The sequence below is a fragment of the Typopeltis vanoorti genome, chromosome 14 (genome assembly GCF_054136105.1).
Source record: "Typopeltis vanoorti isolate ZY-2024b chromosome 14, IOZ_Tvanoo_1.0, whole genome shotgun sequence".
NCBI classification, from domain to species: domain Eukaryota; kingdom Metazoa; phylum Arthropoda; class Arachnida; order Uropygi; family Thelyphonidae; genus Typopeltis; species Typopeltis vanoorti.
The window spans coordinates 23,860,209-23,885,405 of record NC_143562.1 but is presented as its reverse complement, the minus strand read 5'-3'; the positions used below and the strand labels follow the sequence as shown (position 1 = coordinate 23,885,405).

Below are 25,197 nucleotides of genomic sequence, written 5' to 3'. Positions count from 1 at the left end.
TCACCCAACGAACACATGCTCTAAGCCAAAATCTACCCCGGCCAACTGTGGCGGTCCTCACACTGCCAACTACAGAGGATGTTTGCATAATCCACCTAATAGAAAATCTGAAGAAGAAACATTCTCTTCTTCTATTAGCTCACCTACATCAGCGACTACTTCACAGCCTCTTAAAGTTCAGAATAAAGACTCAGAGCTGAAAGCCCATCTGCTGAAAACTGAGCCCCCCCCAAAAAAAACCCTCAAAAACAGCAGTCTAGGACATATGCGGATGTGACCCGCCCTAAACAGACATCCTTAGAACAGTCAGCATCACGCCCAAATTTGATAGCTATCATTACCGCTTCCTTGGCAAATATGCTATTAGATTTTAGCAGATCCAATCCTTCACAAAGTTCTACTAACAGATTTCTAAAAGACACCCAAGTCATCATTTTCAGCGCTCACTAATGAACGGTAAAAAATTAAAACCAGACTACCTAGAGATCATAGCCTGGAATGCAAACGGCTTGAGAAATAAGATCCTAGAACTTCAAAATTTTGTCCACAGACATCAGCCAGATGTCCTTTTACTAAATGAAACGCATCTAAGACCTGCAGACAATCCCAAAATTTATGGATATCAATCGTACAGAACTGACAGATCAACCCACAGAGGTGGAGGCACGGCAATTTTCATCAAGAATTTTATCTCTCATCACTCCATAAACCTACCTTCAATCTTGAGGTCACTGGCATTGAGATTCTCACGAGTTCTGTCGGCAAATTAAAAATTTTTGCAGCATACCATCCGCCACAAAAATCATTATTATTTTCGGATTTGAACGCCTTATTTGATAGTGGAGAGCCTACCATTGTGGCAGGTGATTTAAATGCCAAGCATTCTACCTGGAATAGCCATTCCACCAACAAAAATGGACAGATACTACAGAACTATGCTGGTTTCAACAACCTTCATGTAATAGGTCCTGCTGATCCCACCCATCACAACACCTGTGGTAGGGCTAATGTATTGGACATAGCCATACTGCAGCACATCAGACTCCAATACAATCTAATGACAATCAATGATCTATCATCAGATAATAACTCAATACGGTTAAAATTAGGAAATCTTGAAAAATTATCCCCCCCCTCACTCATTTATTCCTTGGGAAAGGCTCTCCAAGGTGCTTCCAAAATATATTGGTCCTGTTCCCATCATTAAATCAAAAGAGGAAATCGAAACAGCTGTCAAAAATCTAACAGAGTAGATTACAGCAGCCTGTGCAGCAGTTACTACCCCTGCAACTACTCACAAATCCAACCACTTGCCTGAAGATATTATGAATCTGATTAGGGAAAAAATAAGGCTAGAAAAAGATACCACAACACCAGGGCGCCACAAGACAAGCGGATCTTAAACAGGTTCAATTCTGCAGTGAGAGATGCACTCGCAGCTCATAGAACTCAACTCTGGGAAGAAAAACTGACCTCCATCTCCACTGAGGATCACTCTGTATGGAATCTTATCCGAAAGATTAAAAACAGAAATAAACCTCTTTCCCCTCTTCAAACAGATTCAGGTCTCATCCACACTGATGCTGATAAAGCTGAGGCAATAGCAATTCATCTTGAAAAACAATGCAAACCCGCATACGACCACCTTGATATTAGTCATATCTACAAGATCCATCGTAACGTCAGATATTCGCTCAATTCAGCTCTCACACATTCCATTCAAATTGCACCCACCTCACCTGCTGAAATCATTCAATCCAAAATACCCTTGGAGGGTAATGGATGGCAGTGCTGTAGCCAATGAAGTTCTAACTGAGGCTCGGCTATTGCTGTCACCCTCCTGCCATGATCAGAGCTTTCATAGCTCAATAACACCTTATTGCTGTTACCCTCCTGCCATGATCAGAGCTTTCATAGCTCAATAACACCTTATTGCTGTTACCCTCCTGCCATGATCAGAGCTTTCATAGCTCAATAACACCTTATTGCTGTTACCCTCCTGCCATGATCAGAGCTTTAATAGCTCAATAACACCTTATCCCTACACTGTCCTCTACAGATAACGGGGAAGATGAAAAGCATTCTTGCTTCGTCCATTTAAGCTAGTCCTTATAAAGACTAAGGCTCGTCTAGGAAATGAGAATATAAGAGATAACGCTTTATTTATATTTATTTATTTATTTAAATACAATAATAATTACGAGAAAACAGCCACGTAAGCTGTAAAAAATCTAACCAATCGCAAAAGACAAGTTGCACTAGTGGCGCCCTCTACCAAGAAAATATTGTTGTACTCTTCTTGACTGATGAGGGGACACCCATTATTAAGAATTCAAAGGGTTAATTCACTAAAATCTAACATTTTCCAGCTAATCTTGCATTATGGGGATTTTTTTGATGTCGATAAGTGATGAATCAGTGCAAAAGATAGTCAGTAATTTGAAAAGTTCGAAGATAAAAGATGGAATCCTTTGGGACAGTTATTAAGAAATGGGGTTAACCTTCTTATAAGGGAAATCTTTCATAATAATCACTGGAGTCACACCTTTGATAGTACAGAGATAGATTAGCCCTTTAATAATATTAGCACAGGATAGGTTGTGCGCAGACTGGAAAATGGGATTTCATATTGTTGTCATGGCTACTAAATAACCGTTTTCTGATTTATCGTTCGCATCAGAAAAATTCCCATTTTAGCGAAAATTAACTCCATCTGCCCCAACCATTAAAATTTTTTTTTTTTTTAATTCTCATTATTAAATCAGTTACGCTCCTATAACAGTCTTTGAATTCTGTGTTTTTGAATCTAGCAACGCTGACGTTAGCAAAGGAAGAGCCTCCTCTTAGCCTGTTCTTGTCCATCCAAGACTGGTTGAATCCTCTAAATAGAGGTTCGGGCTATTTAAAGCAGTCGCTTGCCATTCCGATACTGCATCCCTCGAAGGATGTCTGTAGATAGGAGTGTTCACAGGACCGATTTGTCTGTTTCGAGAATTAAAAAAAAAAAAAAAACAATCTTCAAACCAAAAAGCTTCTTCTGTTCTGACTGGGCTATTGAGGCTCTATCAAGAAGACCAGAACTGGATAAATACTTAAAGAATCATCAGGTGAGTGAATTGTTCGAAATCATGCAAAAATATTTTTATTATTATTTGACACCTCCAGGGAGGTTAACCACGTTACAACTCTCCGTCTCCACCACTCATCCACAGCGAACCCTATCATCTACACCAACGCCATCTTCTGCCCACTACCATCACTAGCATTTCCGCAGACAATCGCAAACATCCATGCCCACGGTGGGATTCGAACCCGCATATACTATATAGGTTTATGCGGGTTCGAAGTCGTTGGTGGAAGCAACATTAAAAAAAAAAAAAAAAAAAAAAAACAGACAATACTAATCTCAAGTCAAATATAGAAAAAAAAACGTTAAAAACTTTAGAAATTAAGCTTTTTTCCATATTTTTCTATAAAATATCGCTGGATCTATAATATCCTACATTACAGTATGTGTTTATGCTAAATTAAAGCTTTTGAGTTCTATAATTTAGTCTTCAAGTATTGTATACCACTAAGGCAATGCGTAGGAAAGGTAAACCAGGCATAGTATCTCAAATTTAATTCAGTACAAAACGCTAATAATTTCACGAGATCATTAAGGGTTTCCCTATTCAGAACGTTCATTACGTCTATTTTATCCAAACTATTTTTTTTATGTACTAAAAATCTTATAAATAGCACCCAACCCATAAGTCCTAGAGAAGAAAATACAGTATCGACTTCTGTGACGCATGCGCAGACCATCGAACAGTATGGTATTTGATAGTTTCATTGCATTGTGATGACTGGCAACAATCAAGACACCAAAGGGAACCCCATCTGTTCTCGTATCACTTTACTGTTGGCTTGATAAATAAATCACGCGTATTGCGGGCTACAAAGAGAATTCGCTGCTGCTTTTATAGATGCGCCTGATGTTTCCACAAACCATCGAAGGAAACGTCTGACAGTAAAACACAACTGCGGCTTTCACTACAAGGGAAATTTTACTTGCACGCAATAGGAGAGGGGGAGGGAGGGGGATGATAAATATGAAACAGGAGACGGATAGCAACCAAGAGACGTTTATACCGGACGCAAAACTAACATAAGGGAAGTCGGTATTGGTGTGATGTGTGCCATATGTGATATCGTTTGGTTTTTTTTTTTTTTTTTTTTCTTTCCTTTGCGTGTCTAACCAAAAAAAAAAAAAAAAAAAACTTATATTTACTTGTCTGGGTAGCATTGCGGATCGGTTAGCAGTGATACGTGGGTTGGTCACAAAACGGAGAGAACTTCGATAGCTGTATCCGCTTCCTACAATTGGTCTTGTGTTAAAGCAGCGTGAATGAATGGCAAAACGACAATAGGGAACAACAAAGCGCGCGCTCGTCATGTATGTGTGTGTGTGTGTGTACGGAAGCCACAGAAAATGCGATGCATGTTTGGAATAAAAGTGCCGTTAGAATACGTACATTCTCCACTTTTCTTCCCCTCCCCCCCACACACACACAAAAAAAAAAGACAAACGCCCACAAATCACTGCAAGACTAACTGACAGTCCTAAAAGGTTTTTTTTTTTTTTTTTTTTTTTTTTTTTCGGTCGCAATCAGTGTACGGTCTCTTTTGATTTTATTAAACCGGTGGACAGACTCGTCTCATTGTGGGTAGTAATTTGTCAACGATAGGGGTGGATACCCAAGAAGAGAAACAAAAGATTTAAAAGTCACCTTCAAAAAAAAGAAACACCAAAAAGTCATTCGGTGGTCGCAGTAGAATCGAAGATCCGACAAAAGAAAGATGCGTGTGGAAACGTAATAATAATCTACCGAACCTCGTAAGCTATGAATTAGACTCTTTCTTTATCAATGTAAGAATATACATTAAGTTTTTTTTTTTTTTTTTTTTCGCTCCATCATTACGTAACGTTGGAAAGTGAACCACATAATTCATTCTATCTTTTCAATTGTTCTGATCACGCTCTGTCGTTAACAGCAGATCAGAGCACCTCAAGGAAGATTTCTTGAACTGAAAATGGGACAAACTTGGCACGGAATAAGTCATGTTTATAGTCTTAAGAATACGTTATGTCTTAAAGTTAATCTTAAATAGTAAAGATTTTAATGGAGGAGTGGAGAGTTGGAAAGGTGGAGTCTGTAACAAATGTGACATTTAATGACTGCGGTGGGGGATAATCTAGAAAGATGCCATGAGACGCACACGCAAAAAGAAATTCGTATTAAAAAAATACTATTTTAGACACTTAAAATAAAGCAATGATACTCTAAAACGCATTTTTATTATTTTAATTAAAGTTTTAAAAAGTCAAATCAAAAGCATTTCGGAAGTTGCAAATGATGATCGTGTATTTTACTTGAGATTCTTTAAATCTCAAATAAAATCTATGAATATTTGAATTCTACCTGACTAAAACACGAATTAAAATAAGGAAAATAAATATGCAAATTAAAGCCCAAGATATGATCACCTTTGACGTGATTGTCGTAATAACGTACTACTTAAAAGACACGAACATCCAAATGTCTATTACACGTTGATTAGGAAAATTTTAGACTCGTGGTAGAAGTATGCACTCTTCTGCTTATGCAATTAAAGATTAAACATTTTCTGATAAAAAAAAATTTTTTTTTGAGAATTTAGAGAAAGAAGGAAGGACGTCTGGAGCTCCCTATGACACTTTATAATAAAGGAGAAAAGGTACAATGCAGATGGTAGTCTCCATCTCCTCTAAACAAAGGAGATGCCATGGAATCTAAAATTCTCTACAAAGAAATATTTTTTAAAAATATAAAAAGATAAAATAAAAGATAATTTTCAAAAATTTGTTTGTCACTTTGTTTTGCGTTCCATCCAATTTTGTAAACGAATTCCATTATAAAATAGTAATCTTACAGCACGTCCTATCAACTAAAATGTATTGTGATTGTATTAATGCATTTTTGATTCCACTTCGTATTAATGCAATTTTTCATCCTATCCTATCCTACTGATTAAAAGAGTATTATTGAAATAAACCATCATGCGAACGCTAGTTGCTATGGTAACGTATTTGCTCTGCTTCCTTTAAGTCTGTCATGAGTTACTAACCCTAGATTTTTATTTATTTTTCATATATTTATTTTTTTAGTATTAGAATTGTTATTTCATATTACAATTCTATACTAAGCCTTGTTAGAAGACTATTAATATATCCCCTTGACGAACCCATAACACTATATTACTAATCATTACCCGTATCTTCAAATTCCAGATAAATCAGCTATTCAATGGAATTCTAGAGCAAATAGGATCCAACTACTGGTCGTGTATATCCGTATAAGCCAACGACTGGACCAATGAAATTACAGACCTCGAGTTGGTTGAATAGTGGCGCCATCTGCTTTCCATTTCAGACATTATTGACAATCAAAACCATTAATTGAATACAACTTGGATACGAATCAACAACGAAATAGTTAAACTTTTGTTATAAATTATTACGGATATATAATAATAAATCAAATTGTGTATTTTTAAATTAAAAAAATTGAAAAAAATCGAAAGTTTCTGTGGAGTCTCGGAGAAACCTTTTTTTTTTTTGGATTTTAGTTCAGGAAAGTTGGCGTTGTCCGGGAAAGAAAGATTAAGTTGTCAATAACACCTCTTCTTTGACGAAAAGAGAAGTCTTACACCATCCATTATGTTGGGGAATGGATCCTCATCTCAAAAGAAAATCCGTTAATCAGTATTATCTGGAAAAATCCCAGCGGACAACTGCGATTTTTTTTATAACAAAACCAACCATCATCCTGCTCTTAAATAACTTAAAAACACGTCGAATACATCAAATATTATGTTACTTATTTTCTTCTTCTTTCGCACTGTCCTTCGCTATTCTATCATTGTTAACCAACATTATCATCTGAAAGCTCTAAGAAGACGATTCGTCAAGAAAATTTCGTCATTCTTTTGCAGACATAACTAAACTAGCTAAATACATCGCAAGGACTTATGGGATAGCCTATGGGATTTGACGACAGCAAAATGCTTTTAAGATGTCAAGAACCAGTTGCCTGATGTTTGTTTTAGGGAATAGAGGGCAGCGTTATGAAATAGAGTGGATGTAATGCATTCTGGAAATTTCTTTGCTTGTAAACACGGCTATTTTGTGAACATTACAAACTTTGTGTTGTAATGTTCACAATGTATACACTGAGTAGGAAAATTATCAGGAAATGTGTGATTTATAAAGTTTTTTTTTTCTTTTAAATTAAAGACAGATATAATATATTGAGAAGGTATCAACGCTGTTATCTGAATACATTTTTCTATTAAAATCCGTATTTAATATCATGTGGCATAATAGTGATATCTTTAATTTGTCAAGTATTCAAAATTTATAAAATCAAGTTATTAATTGATAAAATAAGTATAAATAAATTTTGCTATATTTTTAAAATGTATGTATAATATCATTAAGAAAACAAACTTTTAATTTTTTTATTTGAAAATAACGTAAATTATAGATGAAAAATGCTAACACCTAATATGTTTACTGTTACTAAAAAATAACATGCTTTCAACATTGGTGTTACCTTTTTCTGCCATGATCAGAGCTTTCATAGCTCAATAACACCTTATCCTTACACTGTCCTCTACAGATAACGGGGAATATGAAAGGCAATCTTGCTTCGTCCCTTTAACCCAGTCCTTATAAGGATGCATGTCGTAGAACGAGGATTGGGAATCAATCGACCGTGAGATGCGGTGATTGATTCATTCAATCCAATACCCTTGGAAGGTAATGAATGGCAATGCTGTAGCCAATGAAGCCTTAACTGAGGCTCGGCTATTGCTGTTACCCTCCTGCCATGATCAGAGCTTTAATTGCTCAATAACACCTTATCCCTACACTGTCCTCTACAGATAACGGGGAAAATGAAAAGCATTCTTGCTTCGCCCCTTTAAGCCAGTCCTTATAAGGACTTTATGTATCGGGATGTGAAGAAAAAGAAATTCCTTTTTAGGACTTCCAGGGTAACAAATGGCAATGCTGTAGCCAATGAAGTTTTAACTGAGGCTCGGCCATTGCCGTTACCCAGCCATGACTAGAGCTTTTTAGCTCAATAACACTCCATCCACACATATTTTCTTCATTCAGATGACGGGACAAAACGTAAAGGATTCAGACCATCTCCCAGTTCTTTTAGAATCGTTCCAACGCAACTCATGCGAGTCGTAAGAGGCGAATAAAATGAAAGCAGAGTATCGAGAGTTTTGTTCTCTCAGGTTTCTTCCGGAATTTCGCTCCCGGTGAGGGGGGGGCTTAGATTCCAGGGGGTTTGCTCTGGAAGAGCATTTTGAGTCTCCGGGGAGGGTGTTCTCCGGCATGGCCCAGTGAGGGGCTTTGTCGGTGGATGCTTTTCTCCGGAATATAAGCGGTTCTGTTCGGTGGGGGAGGGGCGTCACTGAGTGGAACCAATGCTGAGTTGGACGGTCTTTCGGCCACTGTTGAGTGGTCTAGTGATCGTCCGAATTTTTAGAGTTTGGCTTTACTTTAACAAAAGCATCAATATAGCCCATGCATGTCGTACGAGGCGACTAAAATGGCTATCCAAGGAAGGTAATGGATGGCAATGCAGTTGCCAATGAAATTCTAACTGAGGCTATTGCTGTTACCTTCCTGCTATTATCAGAGTTTATATAGCTCAATAACACCCTATCATTAAGATTTTATATAGTACTATTATATATATAATTTTTTAACTTGGGGATATTGTATATTAGGATAACCAAGTAATTTTATAAACTTGGTTATTTTAACTCCTAATCCCAAGTATGCAAACAATTAAGTTTGCGCCTGAAACAAAGTTCAAGTCTAAAGATGGTACAACACCAGGGCAACTCATTGTAAAGGTGGGTAAAGCTCTGATCACTATTCTTAGTATTTTCCCATAATGTAAAGCACATCTCACTAAAAGATGTATACTGCAATGCTTTATGGGTGGGGTCACTACCCAGACCGGTTTCAACCTTTTTTTGAGGGCTCCTCAGTGAGTAGCTAGATCCTAAATACTAAGGTTATAGTAATACGGAGCCTTATCAACTTTACCTATAGAAGTTGCAACAAGATGTTTTAATAAAAATCTCTGGAGGAGATATAGATGTAATAAATTTTTTAACTTGGGGATATTACAAGTTAATATTTACATTATGGGAAAATACTAAGAATAGTGATCAGAGCTTTACCACCTTTACAATGAGTTGCCCTGGTATTGTACTACCATCTTTAGACTTGAACTTTGTTTCAGGCGCAAACTTAATCGTTTGCATACTTGGGATTAGGAGTTAAAATAACCAAGTTTATAAAATAACTTGGTAATCCTAATATATATATATATATATATATATATGAACTTTATTAGGAATTCTTCATTACAATTTAATATTAGTGTAGAAATATTTGATTGCATGAGCGCATATTAATATATATTAATATTTTCATTAGATTTATTTAGTATACCAGAATTAGTATAAATTTCGATGCAAGGAAGCACAGCTTATGTGGCACTGACGTCGAATGAACAGAATTCTCAAGAGCATTATTGAAAGACCAATATTTCCAACGTATTTTAATTATTCACTACAGTAATCTACTTATGAGAATCATATCGATCTCGATTTGAAATCGAATTAAAATATGCAGTGAGACTATTTCTTAATAAGCTACTTAATTTGCACTTGAAGCACGTTGATGATTCAGAAGTTATTGCGTGCATTAATATATAAATTGCTGCAAAATTTGATTCAGGGATATCTCTGGAATAGTTTTGGCATCCTAATACAAAGCATTTGTTCAATTATAAAGAATTCCTACAATTAAAAAAAAAAAGACTTCAAGAATTCATAAAGTGCATGCAAAATTATCTCAATTTAAATCGCATTAATAATTATGATTATTATTTATGAAGACGAATGTAATATTAAGAGAAAGAGTGAGTTTTTTTCTCAATGATCTTTACATTTTATTTATAATATTATCAACTGTGAAATAAATAAAAAATAATAATAATAATAAAAAACAGCGTTGAATAATTTTCGCAGTGGTGTCATCAGGTATAGTCGTATTTGTATGATGTGGTTGAAGCCAGAAAGATAAAATAAATGTGACGTCACAGAACTGTTCAATGTTTTTTTTTTTTTTTTAAATTTATCTATTTAAAAGTAATACTTTTCCCAAGAGTTACTTTTAAATTATACATTCGTTATTTTTAATCATAATTAACATTAACTAAAAAAATCTATTGCATTCATTATGAAAAAAAACATTTTTCTGCATCATTTTCATTTCTTACAATTTTAGTACATTTCTAGTACGCAATTCAATTTTCGTAAAACAAAATGCATTTAATACAATAATAGCAAAAACAAATTCATGTTCCATAAATAAATGAGTTGTGGCGCCATCTAATGGTAGCACCGTGAGATTTTTATATTTCCAAAACAGTAATGATCGTTTAGATTAAGATTTGCATTCAATGTACAATACACATTTTTTAATTTTCGCACGAAACTCTTTTTTGTGAAAGTAGAAAAGTAAAAATTTCAAATATAAATTTATAGAAACAACCTTACCTAGAATTTTGTTTTTTTTTGTCCTGAAGTAGAAAGTTGTTTTAGAAATCTCATTATAGATGGCAGCACCAGTTAATCAGTAAATAATGACAGGGAACTGCAATTTTTTTTCCTATCGTATAGATTATCGTATAGATTTTATACTTTCGTATAAAAAATACATAATATTCACGTTGCTTTTTATCTGATAGGATTATAGACGTGTAGTTTACTGTTCAGTAATACCAATAAAGTCTACCAAAAGTAATCAGTTAAATAAATATAATACAAAAGAATAACGACACAATTTTTAAAGATAAAAAAAAAAAAGCTACTGGTTTAATTCAATTTTGGCAAGTTTGTAATTTTTTTCCTCATAGTTGGAAGCACCTGTCACTCTCAAATATTACTGAAAATTAACTTACCAGGAGCTGACGTTGTGGTGTGGTATTCTAGCGTACGCCTCACTGACTCTGTAAATCAAATAAGACATAGAAAAGTGAAACAGTCAGACATGAAGTTAAGTATCATTAACTGATACACAAGAAACAAAAAAGAAAAAAGAGGGGATGGATAAAAAGAAGTAAAGCAATAAATCACACGTACGATATAAGAATGACAGCAAGAAATTCTTCACATCATTCCCATTTGTCACGCTTGAAGAAGGACGAGCAAACTTGTTTGTACTTATCCGGGATATTTCTCTGGGGAAGCAGCCTCAATATCTGTCTGTAATTTCGACATCGTACGATTGATGATCCTAATGTGGTAAAGATTATTACAGAACCCATCGCACATACCGAAACTTCCCCCCCCCCTCGGGTGACTAGTTCCGATCCACACTCTTCCCGTGCGTTGACGTGTTAAAGATAAACGAGCGAGCACGTGCCACCTGGGATGTTTAGTGAACAGAGGTGGTGAGAGAATTAAACGGAAAGGTGCTAATCCTTATGGGCCACGTGGTGACAGGAACTAGGTCAAGCAAAAGCATCAGAAGCGACCGCAATATTGTTGATCAACTTAACAGCGCCCCCTATGTCGAAAACAAGTTAATTTTTTGAAAGTTGTCAGCGGAGAGTGAAAGTTTCAAATTAAATTAGCTTGTGCCGCCATCTATTGAGAAAATAGAGAACTGACTAACGGTTCGGTTTTTAAATATATATTTGTTAATATTATTAGAAAAAGTTATCAAGTAAATAATTTTATCTGTTTGATTTTAGATTTCCGTACATAGTTTTTACTTTTAGTTAGTTGTGGCACATTTATTTTGATGCGAAGATAAGCACATGTTTAATAGCATCAATGGATTATTTACAATGAATGACGAAAATATTATCATAATTCAGTTGATGTTATGCTAGCGCCATCTATGAAGACTGTTTACAAATTAACGAATTTTAAATCACAAATTAAAGTAATATAATTCAAACTGTCCTTTTAACCAAGCTTTAGTAAACCCACTCTATTAGTAATGAAATAATTCTTATTTAATTTTTAATAAATTATAATTATTGTTTTGAAAATGTCATTTGAGGAAAAATAGGCAAGTATTTTCGAATAAATTAGAATATTTGCTTTTATCCCAATTTATTTCTGAAATCAGTTGGTATGAAATTCAAAATGTTTAAAAATGAGTCAAAAATGGAAAATTCAGCGCCATCTAGCGAGAAATGACAAACAGTTAAAAAGTGTTAATTTTTTTCACATTAAAGTCATAAATCATGTTTTTTTTTTTCTGGGACAAACAATCAAAGTAGATTTCATGTTTTTGAACAGTTCGCGTACGTTACTATTGGTTTAACGAGTTTGAGATTAGATTGTAATTTTTCCTTTCATTTTGCTAAAGAGCTATTTCCCGTTTCATTTTAATTATTCAATCTTTGAGGTAGTTTTTTGTTTTCCTGTGCCTATCTTTTGTTCACAATTCATGTCAATACCTTTTAACTTTCTGCTTTGCCATTGTGAAATTTTGGTCTTTGTCAAGCTAAAGTAAAAATTCCTTTAAAACGAAAACGGAAGAAAAATGTCTTTTTTTTTTTTTTTTTTTTTTTTTTTTAATTTTGAAGTGAAGATTCACAAAAAAAAAAAAAAAAACCTTTGTATTTCATTTTATGCTAGCAGAAGTAATTTTAAAAGGATATCCATCCATTTCCTAAGAATGAATAAATTCCTTTTCATTTTTTTTATTCATCTTTATCTGATTGGGTAGTTCGACAATCGCAATTATGATAGAATTACTGTTTTATTATTATTATTTTCCATTTTTTATTGACTATATTAAAATATTGTAGAACATCTTCAAAAGTAACATACATTAGGTGCAAGAACGATGCTTACAAAGCAGAAAGGAATCGTACTGGACGTCAATATAAATTCTGCCTTCGCATTGCTGCAGTCATGGATCCGTTTGTCAGCCAGATTGGGGAAATAGCATTAAGGTGAAGGCAAGTATTAAGTATGATTAAGGGAGATAAGATAGAGAACGATATTTTGCCTCGGTTTGGACTCTCTTCTAAGTCGTAGATTGGGATTGGGGAGATCAATATTTGTCCATTGTTATTCTTAATTTTTACCAATGCTATTAATCTTGGAATTAAAAGTCTATGTCTGAATTTGCAGACGACCAAAGTGGGAAATGCAGTTAACAATAAAGATTAAGTTCTGTAGGTTTAGATGAGATGCTCCCTTATTCTGAAAAATGGCAGTGAATTTAAAAGATTAAAATGAAAAGACTTTCACCTGCGTATCAAAACTCCGAGAATAACCAACTATTTGGGTATGGATAAAACCAAAACGGTGAAAGAAGAAACTAATCAACTCTTCCAGTACACAAAGGTGTAATTATCTCCATGTATAAGGCAATGGGTAGACCTAATTTGGAATAATGTATCGAACTTTGGCAGTCCTCTCTATGAAAGGATATTGGATATGTTGGAGAAAGTTCAAAAGAGAGGGACCAGATCAATATTGGGACTGAGTGCTTTTATAAATCAGTACTTTGGATTTATTAGTTTAAATCTGTATTAAGAGATGCAGTTTTAAACTAATAAGAAGTGATTGATTTAAGGAAAGATTCTATTAGTATTGAGACTGAGTGCTCTTATAAATTAATACTTTGGATTTATTAGTTTAAATCTGTATTAAGAGATGCAGTTTTAAACTAATGAAGAGTGATTGATTTAAGGAAAGATTCTATTAGTTGTTAATATAATCTTTCTGTACATCAATCACTAAAGAGTTGTCAATAATTGGAATAAACTTCTGCAAGTATTGCTGCAGATATGTTTTAAACAAATTCAAGTAGGCTCTGGATATTGGAAGGTATTAATTGATACCTTAATATATATATATTATATTAAGGTATCATCTCAAGTAATTTCCTGTCTTTCTGCAGTGACATTTTTTCCCAGTTTTAGTAAATTTTTACGAGTCACGAAAAGGGCACTGACATTCCATCCACAATTTATTGTTTGTGTCATTACGACGAACAATTAATGCAAGACTAAATCGCGTGTTATCGCTAACACTAACGGACGCTTGTGTATGTGTGTGTGTGTTGGGGAAGAATACTTCATTGTCTCGGCCTAGCCATTGCTAACGCTTGCATAGCAAAGGCTTAAAGCTGACCAGGTCCATGAATCTAGCTGAGAAACAGCCAGCGATCACACTTCCAGGACGAATTGTTACAAGCATTATCCGAGATTATGGTGATGGTCCTTTTGCTTCACATGTATAGAAAGATGAGTAATAATATTAATACTTAATACTATTCAAGAAAGCGAAGACTGTTATTACAGCTTACTGATATTATTGCTGGTACTAATTTCTTACGATTAATATATTCTTTGAATTTAATTCAGATTGACGCCCCTAGAGGGCGCTTGTGCATTTCAAAACAACACTACTTGACATCAATTACATGATTTGATCTAAACCAATCCAAGTCATCATTGTACGGTGATATAAATATAATAATAAGAATATTATCTTTATTTTCATGATTACAAAACTATATTTAAATAATCTTATAAAGTTAAGAAGAATAAACTTACCCATAAAAGGGATGTCCACTTGAGTTTTGCTGTTTGACTCGCTCTCATAGAGGAACGACCCTTTGAAGCCTTGACCCGGAAAATGACTTCGACTAATGAACTCAATGAACAGTTCCGGTCCGGTAGATACGAGTTCCACAAAAGTGTTGATATTACAGAGCTGCCCAATAATGGGACTAGCACTGTCCTTTCCATCGTATATTATGATGACATCCGGGCTATTGAGGCAGCTGTAAAGCAAAGAAAATTGCATTGATTCTAACCAGAAGGTTATCTGTCTATGCTAAAAAAAAAAAATATATATATATATAACTAATGATAAACGTCACTATTACATAATTATTCGCTAGGTTTGTCAGTCTGATGCTTCGGATACTCCCTATTTAAATTACGACATAAATATAACCTTCAAATAGTAATATCCTAGGCAACAATAGCGTTAGGTATCTCAACAATCTCTTAGTTAGCAATAATCAACGGTAATACTATAAAAATGACATAAAAATTAGTGACGTCACAATAACTCACGCATGCGCAACGTTTTTGCGCGGTGTATCAGATTTAAATTTTATTAAACATTTTCTTTCTGGTATAAAAGTAATTTACACTTTAAATTGTGCTATTTTTTCAATTTCCTTCCTGTCTGCGATCTGTTCTGGTTTCTGGAGAACAGTGCTGCCATCTATCACTTCTTTTCGAGTACTTTAAATTAGGTTTTGACGTTCCACCTTCCTTATGTTGTAAGCTTTCTGTTTACGGAGACTTTTGCGTTTAAGTAGTTTTTCACCGGCAGACAGAACAAAAGAAAAATGGTTGAAGAAATTGTGTTTTCGTAAATTGCACATCCAAATGGAAAGCATTTAAATCGCTTTAGGAACAACGCAAATTGTTTTTGCTGTTAGCGTACCTTCCGGCTCGCTTGTAAGTGGTTCAAGTCCGCATTAGAATGAGAGCCGAACAAAAACTGAGCGAAGAACGGATTAGAAAAACTTTAATCACAGCAGTTTCGATGCTGACGAAAACGTCTTTAGATCAATGATTATTGGATGTATTTAAGGAAGGCGATTACCAAAAACAAATATTTCAGAATTCAAATAGGTATTATTACGAGAATGCGCATTATTTCCTACATCGTTAGCTAGCAACAATGCTCAAATGACTAGTAGTGTTGACCTTCAGGAGTGATTATTAAAATGTTGGCTTTCAACAATGAACTGTAATAAGGTTAGGTTGAACAATGAGTTTAGTAAAGTTGGCTTGCAGCAATGCTAAATATCTTGTTCACTTCAAGAGTGATTGTTATAATGTTGGCGTACAACAATGATGGTTGCAATAATGAGTACAGTAATGTTGGCTGATAATATTATGATAATAATGTTATGAACAATTATTATCATAACAATTATTGTTATAATGTTGGCGTACAACAATGATGGTTGCAATAATGAGTACAGTAATGTTGGCTTGCTGCAATGCTAACATGACCACTATTGTTGACTTGCAACAGGAGATTGTAATAATGTTGGCTTGTAACAATGACTAGTAATCGCAATGATTGTAATCATCTTACCTTGCAGTAATAATTGAATTAACGTGACTTTGCAACAATGCTAAAATAGGTGTAATAATGTTAGTTTGTAATAATTCTAGAATTAGTGGAGTAATGTTGACTTGCAACAATGCTAAATGACTAGTATTGTTGACGTGCAACAGTGATTGTAATAATGTTGACTTGCAAAAATATAGTAATTTTAGCGTGCAATAATGTTAGCGTGCAACAATGCTAGCATGAGTATTAGTATATACATGCTAGCATAGTAATCTTGCCTTGCTACAATGATTGTAATAACGTTAACTTGCAGCAATAATTGAAGTAATGTTAGTTTGCAACAATGATACAAGTGACCAGTATTGTTCACTTGCAACAGTGGATGTAACAATGCTGGCTTGCAACAAACAGTAGTAATCATACCTTCCTCAATGATTGTAATAATGTTAGTTTACCATCAACTATCATTTGCAAGCTATCATTCATATCATACTAGAATTATTGCTGTTACAATGAATTGTAATAGCAATAATTAAAATAATGCTACTTTGCAGCAAACTACAATTATTGTTGTAAGAGAATATTATGACATTATAACAATCACTATTACACTAGTAATGTAGGCTTGCAGCAATGATTGTAATAATGTTGGCTTAAAAGGAAGCTACAGATAAGTAATATTGACTTGCAACTACTGTATAATTGTAGGATTGACTTACAACAATAATTGCAATCATGTTCCTTGGAACAAAACTACAGACTGGTAGCATTGTCTCACAACAATGATTGCAGTAATGTTCGATTAGAAGAATGATTTTAATAATGTTGCCTTACAACAATGCTTCAGTGACTACAGCAATCTTTACTCGCCAAATGGTACAATAATGTTGGGTGTAACAATGATTCTAGTAATTTTAGATGAAACAATGCTACGGTGATTGGAGCAACGTTGACTTGCAGGGATTCTACATTTGTGGAAACAATATTAGCTTACAATAATGCTCCAGCAGTTGTTGTCTTACAAAATCGAAAACGAAGTTCATCCAGCAGGAAAATCGGACATTCGTGTATGTTACCAAGAAGCTAACAGAGCTTTTAATATTCAGGCACAAAAGAACTTTCCTTTGATGATGACAAACGACTCAAAAGTCAGGAAACTGCTTATGTAAAGAATATCGTTCGACCATATTCTTCAGAAGTTTTAAGAAACTATTATGTAGTTTTACAGAAATAACCAGCTATTAATGTCCATAAATAGTATGCATATGAATAAATGTTTTTAAACAGGCTTACCTTTCCTAAGGTAGTTCGAGATAATAATTTTTCATAATAACTTTAAGTTACTATAAATCTATTGTGAATGATAAAGGAATCAATTTTATTGAATAATTATATTTATTACTGTAAAAATCAAGTGGATATTAGATCCAACATTATTTCAAAGCCAAATGTAGAAACTATGAAAGTTTCGTACGAAATTTGACCAGAGAGTTTACGGGAATACACTTTCCGGCATTTATGAGTTGCCCTAGCCGGACCTTATGGGAGACATGATCGCTATGCCCAAGCTTCCATTTATTTTTATAATTTTTACATCACCGAACTGAAGCCTTTTGGCTTTTTATGTTAGTAAATCAGTATTCTATTTATATTATAAATATAATATGCACCTATGCGTGCTGAAGAAGTAAGTCTAGTTCTGTGTGCATATACTACGCACAGATTTTTTTTTCTTTTTTTCATTTTAATTTCAAAGAAAGAAAATACATAATCCATCGATAATGGAAATGGGATTAGCCTTAAGCGATGAATAGTTTTAACTTTCACCGATAGATGGAAACACTTACTCATTATAAAAATCAGCAACATTTGTATAATATAGGTGTCTTGGGGTCACTATAAAAACCTATAATACTGGTAAAAAAAAATCTCATATTGCGTATTTTTCCATCATGATAAGTTATTTTTAGTTTAAGAAAAACTCTGAAGGGAAATTAGGTCCCTTTTATTTTATTTTTTTATTTTATCAAATATTTTTGTTCGTTCTGCAAAAAATCCAAGATACGAAATTCATTCTCACATTTTTTTAGCAACATTCACCATTTAAAAGTACGTTAAGCCTTTTGTTGCTTAGCAACGGGAGAAAGAGAGAGAGATGGTGTTTGAAGCATTACGGTAGAAGCAAGTTTAAAGGAGGCATTCTGGCTATTTTAAACGGGATTGCGGCACACACAAGGATGATGGGGGGGGGGGGGGAGTAGGAAGTAGAATAGAAAGAAAAGGGGAGCGCATAAAAGTACAGATCGCATGAGGCTGTAGATTACCTGAGAGAACAAAAGCGCGGACACCACGCGCTCAGGACAACGAAAGGAAGACAAAAGACTCGATGCTCTGATAATGTCAAGTTAGACTTAGAGAAGGGGGATGAGGAGGGAGAAGCAGATAGGGGGGGGGTGACCGGGAGTAGACAGCTGACACAGCACTGTCGAACGACGCTAAAACTTCTTGACTCGGGAACGAAAAAAGTAGGAAAAAAAATCAGACCTCAACAACTACCGAGACGCAGTGGATCAGATTGGCAAAAAGAGATTGACCAAAATAGAATGGATGCGCTTTCCCCTAGGGGGGGGGGATGCACTACCCTTTAAGTAGAAAATTCAAACAGTAAAACACTTGAATTGTTTACTTTATAAGATACATTATCGATTTGTATTTACCTCTGATATAAAAGTTCGAACATATTCTTGATGATATATAAGTTGAGAAGGATTTCTCTTCCGTAATCTGTTCTTAGTTTTATAATCATAAATAATAAAAAGCCATTTTAGTATGCTGTGGGTCGCGGCTCCCTTGAGGGCCGTTAGTTTTGTTTAAGGGGACCGTGAAATAATGAAAACACATTTAAAATGTTTTTAAGACTAAGTAGATTTTTTTTTTATCTTAAAAGAAACATTTAATTTTTATTTATTATTTCTTTTTTTGTTATTTTTTATATTTTAATGGAAGAAATCATAGATTGGTGTTGGTTCACAAATTTTGCTTCGTGCACATTTCGGCACTTAATGAATATTAGTCAATATATGCTTATTCCTCTAAGTTGCATTTCAAAGGTATTGATAAGAAGCACAAAAAAAAAAGCTTAAAAACAGAAAATATCGAATATAAATGCAATAAATATTATAATAATATATGTCTATATTACGATGTTTTTTTATTTTATATTAGTGCTGTATTATGGTGAATCTGTTCATTTCCGATGAACCATTTAGTATCATTCACGAGCATTTGTTTTGCACTCGTTGCAGTTTCAGTATATTAGCATTAGAGGTATGGCTCCATGCTGGAGAGACAATTATAGGACGAATCACCATCTGATAGAGTAGTAGTTCGTTCCTTGTATTTAATTTGCTGCGGCAATTAATCAAGGGATAGAGTTGGCGTCTGAATCAGCCAACGGTAAAGTTTTGATTGGTGAGTTGTAAGCAGCATAGATTTTGAGCTTACCATCTGTGCTGGTGTAGACTTCAATGCCTGTAATCTCTAAATTTGGGGTTGGTGGATTGGCTATTGAATTGTGTTTAAGGAATATTTTTGTAGAGGTTAGTGATGGGTTTGATTTACTGAAATCTTGAAGCATGGTAACTAGAGAGAGAGAGAGAGAGAGAGAGAGTCAGTAATGATCGCAGTCAGGTTAGGATGTGTTTGATTTATTTCTTACTACCAATTTGTTTTTTGAATAATAGCTACATCCTTTGTACTTTGCAGTTTTGAGGGCCATTGCAGTTGGCACATCTGGCGATGTGGTTCTCGGCTTGGCACAGGTGTTAGTGACGTGGTTCTCTCCACATTGCAAACACCCGTGATCGTCTGCACATAATTTTTGAGCATGCCCATATTTCTGACATCTGTGGCATTGCCCTGCCGATATCCACAGACCGATGTTAATTCATAAATATTTATCGGGGTTTTGAATTTCCACCAAGATAAGTGGCATCGGTCTCCTGTCAGCTTTAAACATTTTGCTCACTTTGACCGGAGGCAAACTACGACAGCTGATATCTGTCGCTATCTCCTCGGTGGCGATATCCTCAGTAACTCGTATCAGTACCAGCTTTAGTTTTTTTTTCCCGACCTGAGGGAGAATGTGTGGTATTGTACATTGAGGATGTCCATTACTTTGGTTAGATGACGATAGTCTCTGTGGTGGGCTGAATCTTTACGCCCTCGTCTGTATTTTTTGCCCATGAGCAGGCAATACTGTATTTACTCGAATATAACTCGCACTTTTTCCCCCAAAATTAAAGTTAAAAATCAGGGTGCGAGATACTCGTATATGCGGGGATTTTCGAAAACTTAAGTTTTTCAGGGAAAAAACGACAGTGACGTTTATAATTATAAACTTCTGAAAGGGTCATACAGAATTTCAGTTGATGGAATTTTTCAATTTATGGAGGGTGGGGAAAGGAAGAGAGGGCATCCTTGGAAGCTGAGAATGAAGGGTGTGAGGACTAGATTTTTCTCTCAGAGGGTGGTGCGTGATTGGAATAGATTGCCATTGGATGTTGGTGCAAGCAATGTCAATAAATTCAAGAGTAAGTATGATAGCGGGTGTGTGTGTGTGTGTGTAGTATGTGGCTTCCCTCGATGAGTCTCAGAGTCCCTGGAGGTCTCTTTTAATAATAAGGATGAAATCATCAGTATTAATTATAATTGCTCACATTATTTATAAAATTAACGCATTTAAATTTTAATTATCAATTAGGTATTTACGCGATCAGCGGCTCACCTTCATCACGCGATATATTCGAATCTTTAGCGACAATGCTTCTGTAATTAAATTAAAACGAACCGTTTCATTATTGTGCGTCGTTTTATCATTTCGGAATCATAAGATCGCAATGATTAAAAAAAAAAAAAATGAAAATGGGTATGATTTACCGGGAATCTATTATTCGCTATCGCTACTTCCGGTCTTGCATATGATGGGTGCGGTATTAACAAACGATCGCACGACTCAACAACAAAGGCAAGCCGACAATTGTTGAGTTGAAATGCTGATTCTCTTCCATCGAATTCCAAAATATCTGAAAATATCCTAACAACATTCATTCCCTCTCTATTTCTGAAAGTTTTAAACTTTTTTTCGTGCGCGAGGTATATGCGAAACGTTTTAATTTTTATTTTCGTAAAGTAACATGAGGGGTGCGAAATATACGCGCGGGCGAGTTATATTCGAGTAAATACGGTATTTTGATCTTCACCGTTGATATTCATTTGCTTTTGTTTCGTAGGATGATTGGGGGGGAACCTTCACTTTAACAGTACTTGAAGTGTTAGGAGTGTCATCATCCATTTTGTCGTCTAAGCGTAACTCTTCAGTTCTGCGTTTTTTACGCGCATGCGCTTCTTGGAATTCTTTAAGTGGTGATTAAAGAGGATTTCTCTGGCCTCCACGATTTTCCTCTCAAACTCATCACTGCAACAGAAAATGTTTTCGGATTTCTCCCAGCAAACTGAGTGACTCTGTAGATCATCATGAGGATTGTTTGAGAAAAGAACATGACTGGATAGGGCAGATGCGTGTGATCTTTTATAGGAGATGTCTCGCTTATGCTCCTCAATACGAAGTTCAACAGATTTGTTTGTCTGTCCAAAATAAGGAATATTACAGTCGCACCATAACTTGTAAACACCTGGATATTTCAGGTTATGATGAATAGGCTTCGGATGGCTTATAAGAGAACGGACTTTAGGGAGTGTAGTGAAAAACGTCCTGATGTTGTATTTTTAAGGACTTTAGCCAATTTATTGGAGACTGAATTAATGTAAGGTATTGAGATGCTACCTTTAAAATCAGTAGTTTCCGTAGTACGCTGCCTAGGAGGATCCAGAAGAAATTTCTCAATCGTTTTTTCAGAATATCCATTTTGTTTAAAGATAAGAGAAAGGTGATTAATTTCTTTTTTGAGCTCATCCGGTTCATTTAAAAGAGAGCGTGCTCTGTGTCCTACGGTAGAAATAGTTCCGAGCTTTTGTGGTGGAAAGTGATGAGATTGACAGTGCAGATATCTGTTGGTATGAGTGGGTTTTCTTTATACAGAAATTTTAAATCTATCAGAGCATCGTGTAAGAAATACATCCAGGAATGGAAGGCAGTTATTTCGTTCTAGTTTGGCAGTGAATTTTATATTAGGATGCTGGTTGTTAAGATGATGAAGAAAATCCATGACAGATGTGTGTCCATGACTCCAGATGATGAAAATATCGTCAATATAACGTCTCCAAAGTTTCGGCTTAAGTGAGAAGGACGATATGGCTTTTGTTTCAAAATCTTCCAGGAACATGTTTGCTAAAACCGGGGATAAAGGGTTGCCCATTGCTAGGCCTTGGTTTTGTTTGTAAATGGAGTCCCTATATCTGAAGTAGCCAGATTGAATACAATGCTTTAATAAAGCAAATATCTTTTTAGACAATTTGTCCTTTAGTAATGTCAATATACCTCCTCCGTAGTGACGTTAGTAAATAATGAGATAATGTCAAAAATTGCTATGATATGATATATATCATTTTGGCTGATTGAAATATTTTTGATATGAAAAACGAAGTCTGTTTCAAGATATTATAGTCCTTATAAGGACTGGCTTAAAGGGGCGAAGCAAGAATGCTTTTCATCTTCCCCGTTATCTGTAGAGGACAGTGTAGGGATAAGGTGTTATTGAGCTATTAAAGCTCTGATCATGGCAGGAGGGTAACAGCAATAGCCGAGCCTCAGTTAAAGCTTCATTAGCTACAGCATTGCTATCCATTACCCTCCAAGGGTATTGGATTGAGTGAATCAATCACCGCATCTCACGGTCGATTGATTGATCTATCTTCTCAAGATATTATGTATCATCTACATCATTAATAATATTATTGCATATATTATTATAGAAGGTGGATTTAATAAATTATTGATTTTTGGTATAAATAAGAGTATATATTATGGATTGTAAGTATTATGCATCTATTTTTATTTTACAATAAGTATTTAAAGAATAATAAAAATCAAATTAATTATAGATAAAAATATGAATGTTTTAATTCTCATAGGTATCTAGCAACGTATGCATCATTACAATAATTGATCTTTTGAGCTGTTTTGGCTTACGTCCTGTACGCAGTTTATTTGTAATGAGTGACGTATTTCGTATTCTTTTTTCAAAATTTTTTTTAATAAAAAAATAGCCCAAAGTAAACCAAAATTAAGATGATGATTATGCCATAACATCCTAAATATGAATTACACTTTATACATTTGGCCTAATTTTACCTTTAAAATGAATCCGTTGAAAACCAAATGTGACGAAATGCTTACTAAAATGTGACGAAATCTCGCGTCATATTTTAGTAAGAATCGTAAATAAGAAATGTTATTCAAAGATTTATAAGGATTCAAAGCACCGCATATTATTAAAATCCGTGCAGCCCGATTGGAATTATATGCCTGTGGAAAGAACAGACAGTTAAAAAGAATATAAATTTAAAAAAAAAATTACGTTTAAAAGTTACGTAAATCAAATTTATCTAGAATTTCATTTAAACTGAATCAAAAGCAACAAACGATTGTAGAAATTCGGTTGCCATGGAAACGTTTGCACTGCTTCCTACTAGGGACTTGCGCGTTCGCGAACTAGAGTAATGCATCGTTTTTTTAAGTCGTGTTCGATAGACAATTCATTTATTATTGGTGCATATTTTCTCTCATGCACGCACGCACACCCACACACAGCTTATTGACGTATAAAATAAGTACTCTCTTAAGAAGACGGTCCAAACTAAGGACTTGATATTTGTTTCGTTTATATTTGCAGGATACAATTGAACATAGAGATACTAGATGTGCATAACGCGTCTCTGGATAGTAATAAACGTTTCTCCATGATGAAAGAGTAATGAGACGTGGAGTCAATTAGATGGAAAATGAAGCTAAACTGTTTCGTAGCGAATATGGCTAATTACATAGCGAATACAAAGGATGGAAACAACAAACAAACTCGCGCTTTTATTGGTTTAGTTTACGTTAGCCGAACAATTGAAGACGGACGATGTGTTTAGGAGGGTAAAAATTACCACTTTTTAAGTCGTATTTAGGTTAATTTGCTCGACTACCGATCAGTCTAATGGACTTCAGAATAACGCTTACAGTGGACGATTGGATAAGCTTAATTATCGAAAGATTAGGTTTAAAAAAAGTCCGCAATTGGGGATGATTATCTAGTAGCAGATGGGAACAAAATCGTAGAGGTAAGGTTATCTTCGGAATTCTAAACTTGAGTTCGATTTTTTTTTTTTTTTTTTTTTGGCTGAATACTTAAACTAGTCGATCTCATACGGGAGGGGATTTTTATTTTTGCTCCCGAAAACTCGGGATTTTTTATTCCGTAAAACAGATAAACTGGCTAGAAGATTACACGCAAATTAAAAGACACGATACACTGAGGCCCCCCCCCCCAGCTGTAATTCCAATCAATCGAACTCCTAGAGCACCGCAACCGACAGAACATCAATTTGTCGCGCAGTTCTCTCAGTATGATAGTTCGCGGTTACGTGCACAGGCTCTGTTCCGCCTGTCATAGGTAATGGATCCCCAAAACAGCAGGTTAAAAGATAGTTTACTCCGTATGAAAAGAGATGTGTGTGTGAGATGCAACTGAAAGTCTTCATCTTAATTCATATATGTTATTTCCTAATCTCTTGTAAAAAAAAAAGTATTTTTATATCCATAAAGATGACGGTGTTCATCTTAAAAAAAAAAAACTCTTTGACACCAAATTCTTTCATACATAAAGCTTGTACATAATGCTCATAGGATGTGCTTTTTCGATGGTGGTCGGTTGGAGGGGTTGGAATGATGTTGGAGAGTTAATCGACCGTGAGATGCGGTGATTAATACCCTTG

General features: G+C 34.9%; 1 protein-coding gene across 1 annotated transcript in view; it reads right to left on the bottom strand.

Moving 5' to 3' along the window:
- Positions 1 to 9,898: 9,898 nt before the first annotated feature.
- LOC150099304 (neuropilin-2-like) overlaps positions 9,899 to 25,197 on the bottom strand; it is a 75,840-nt gene continuing 60,541 nt past the window's right edge. Inside the window, exons 5-7 of the mRNA XM_090404306.1 lie at positions 14,709 to 14,938; positions 11,082 to 11,129; positions 9,899 to 9,915 (exon numbers count right to left, since the gene is read on the bottom strand). Of these exons, the coding sequence (XP_090260432.1) occupies positions 9,899 to 9,915; positions 11,082 to 11,129; positions 14,709 to 14,938 (295 nt within the window). The remainder of the gene's footprint in view (positions 9,916 to 11,081; positions 11,130 to 14,708; positions 14,939 to 25,197) is intronic.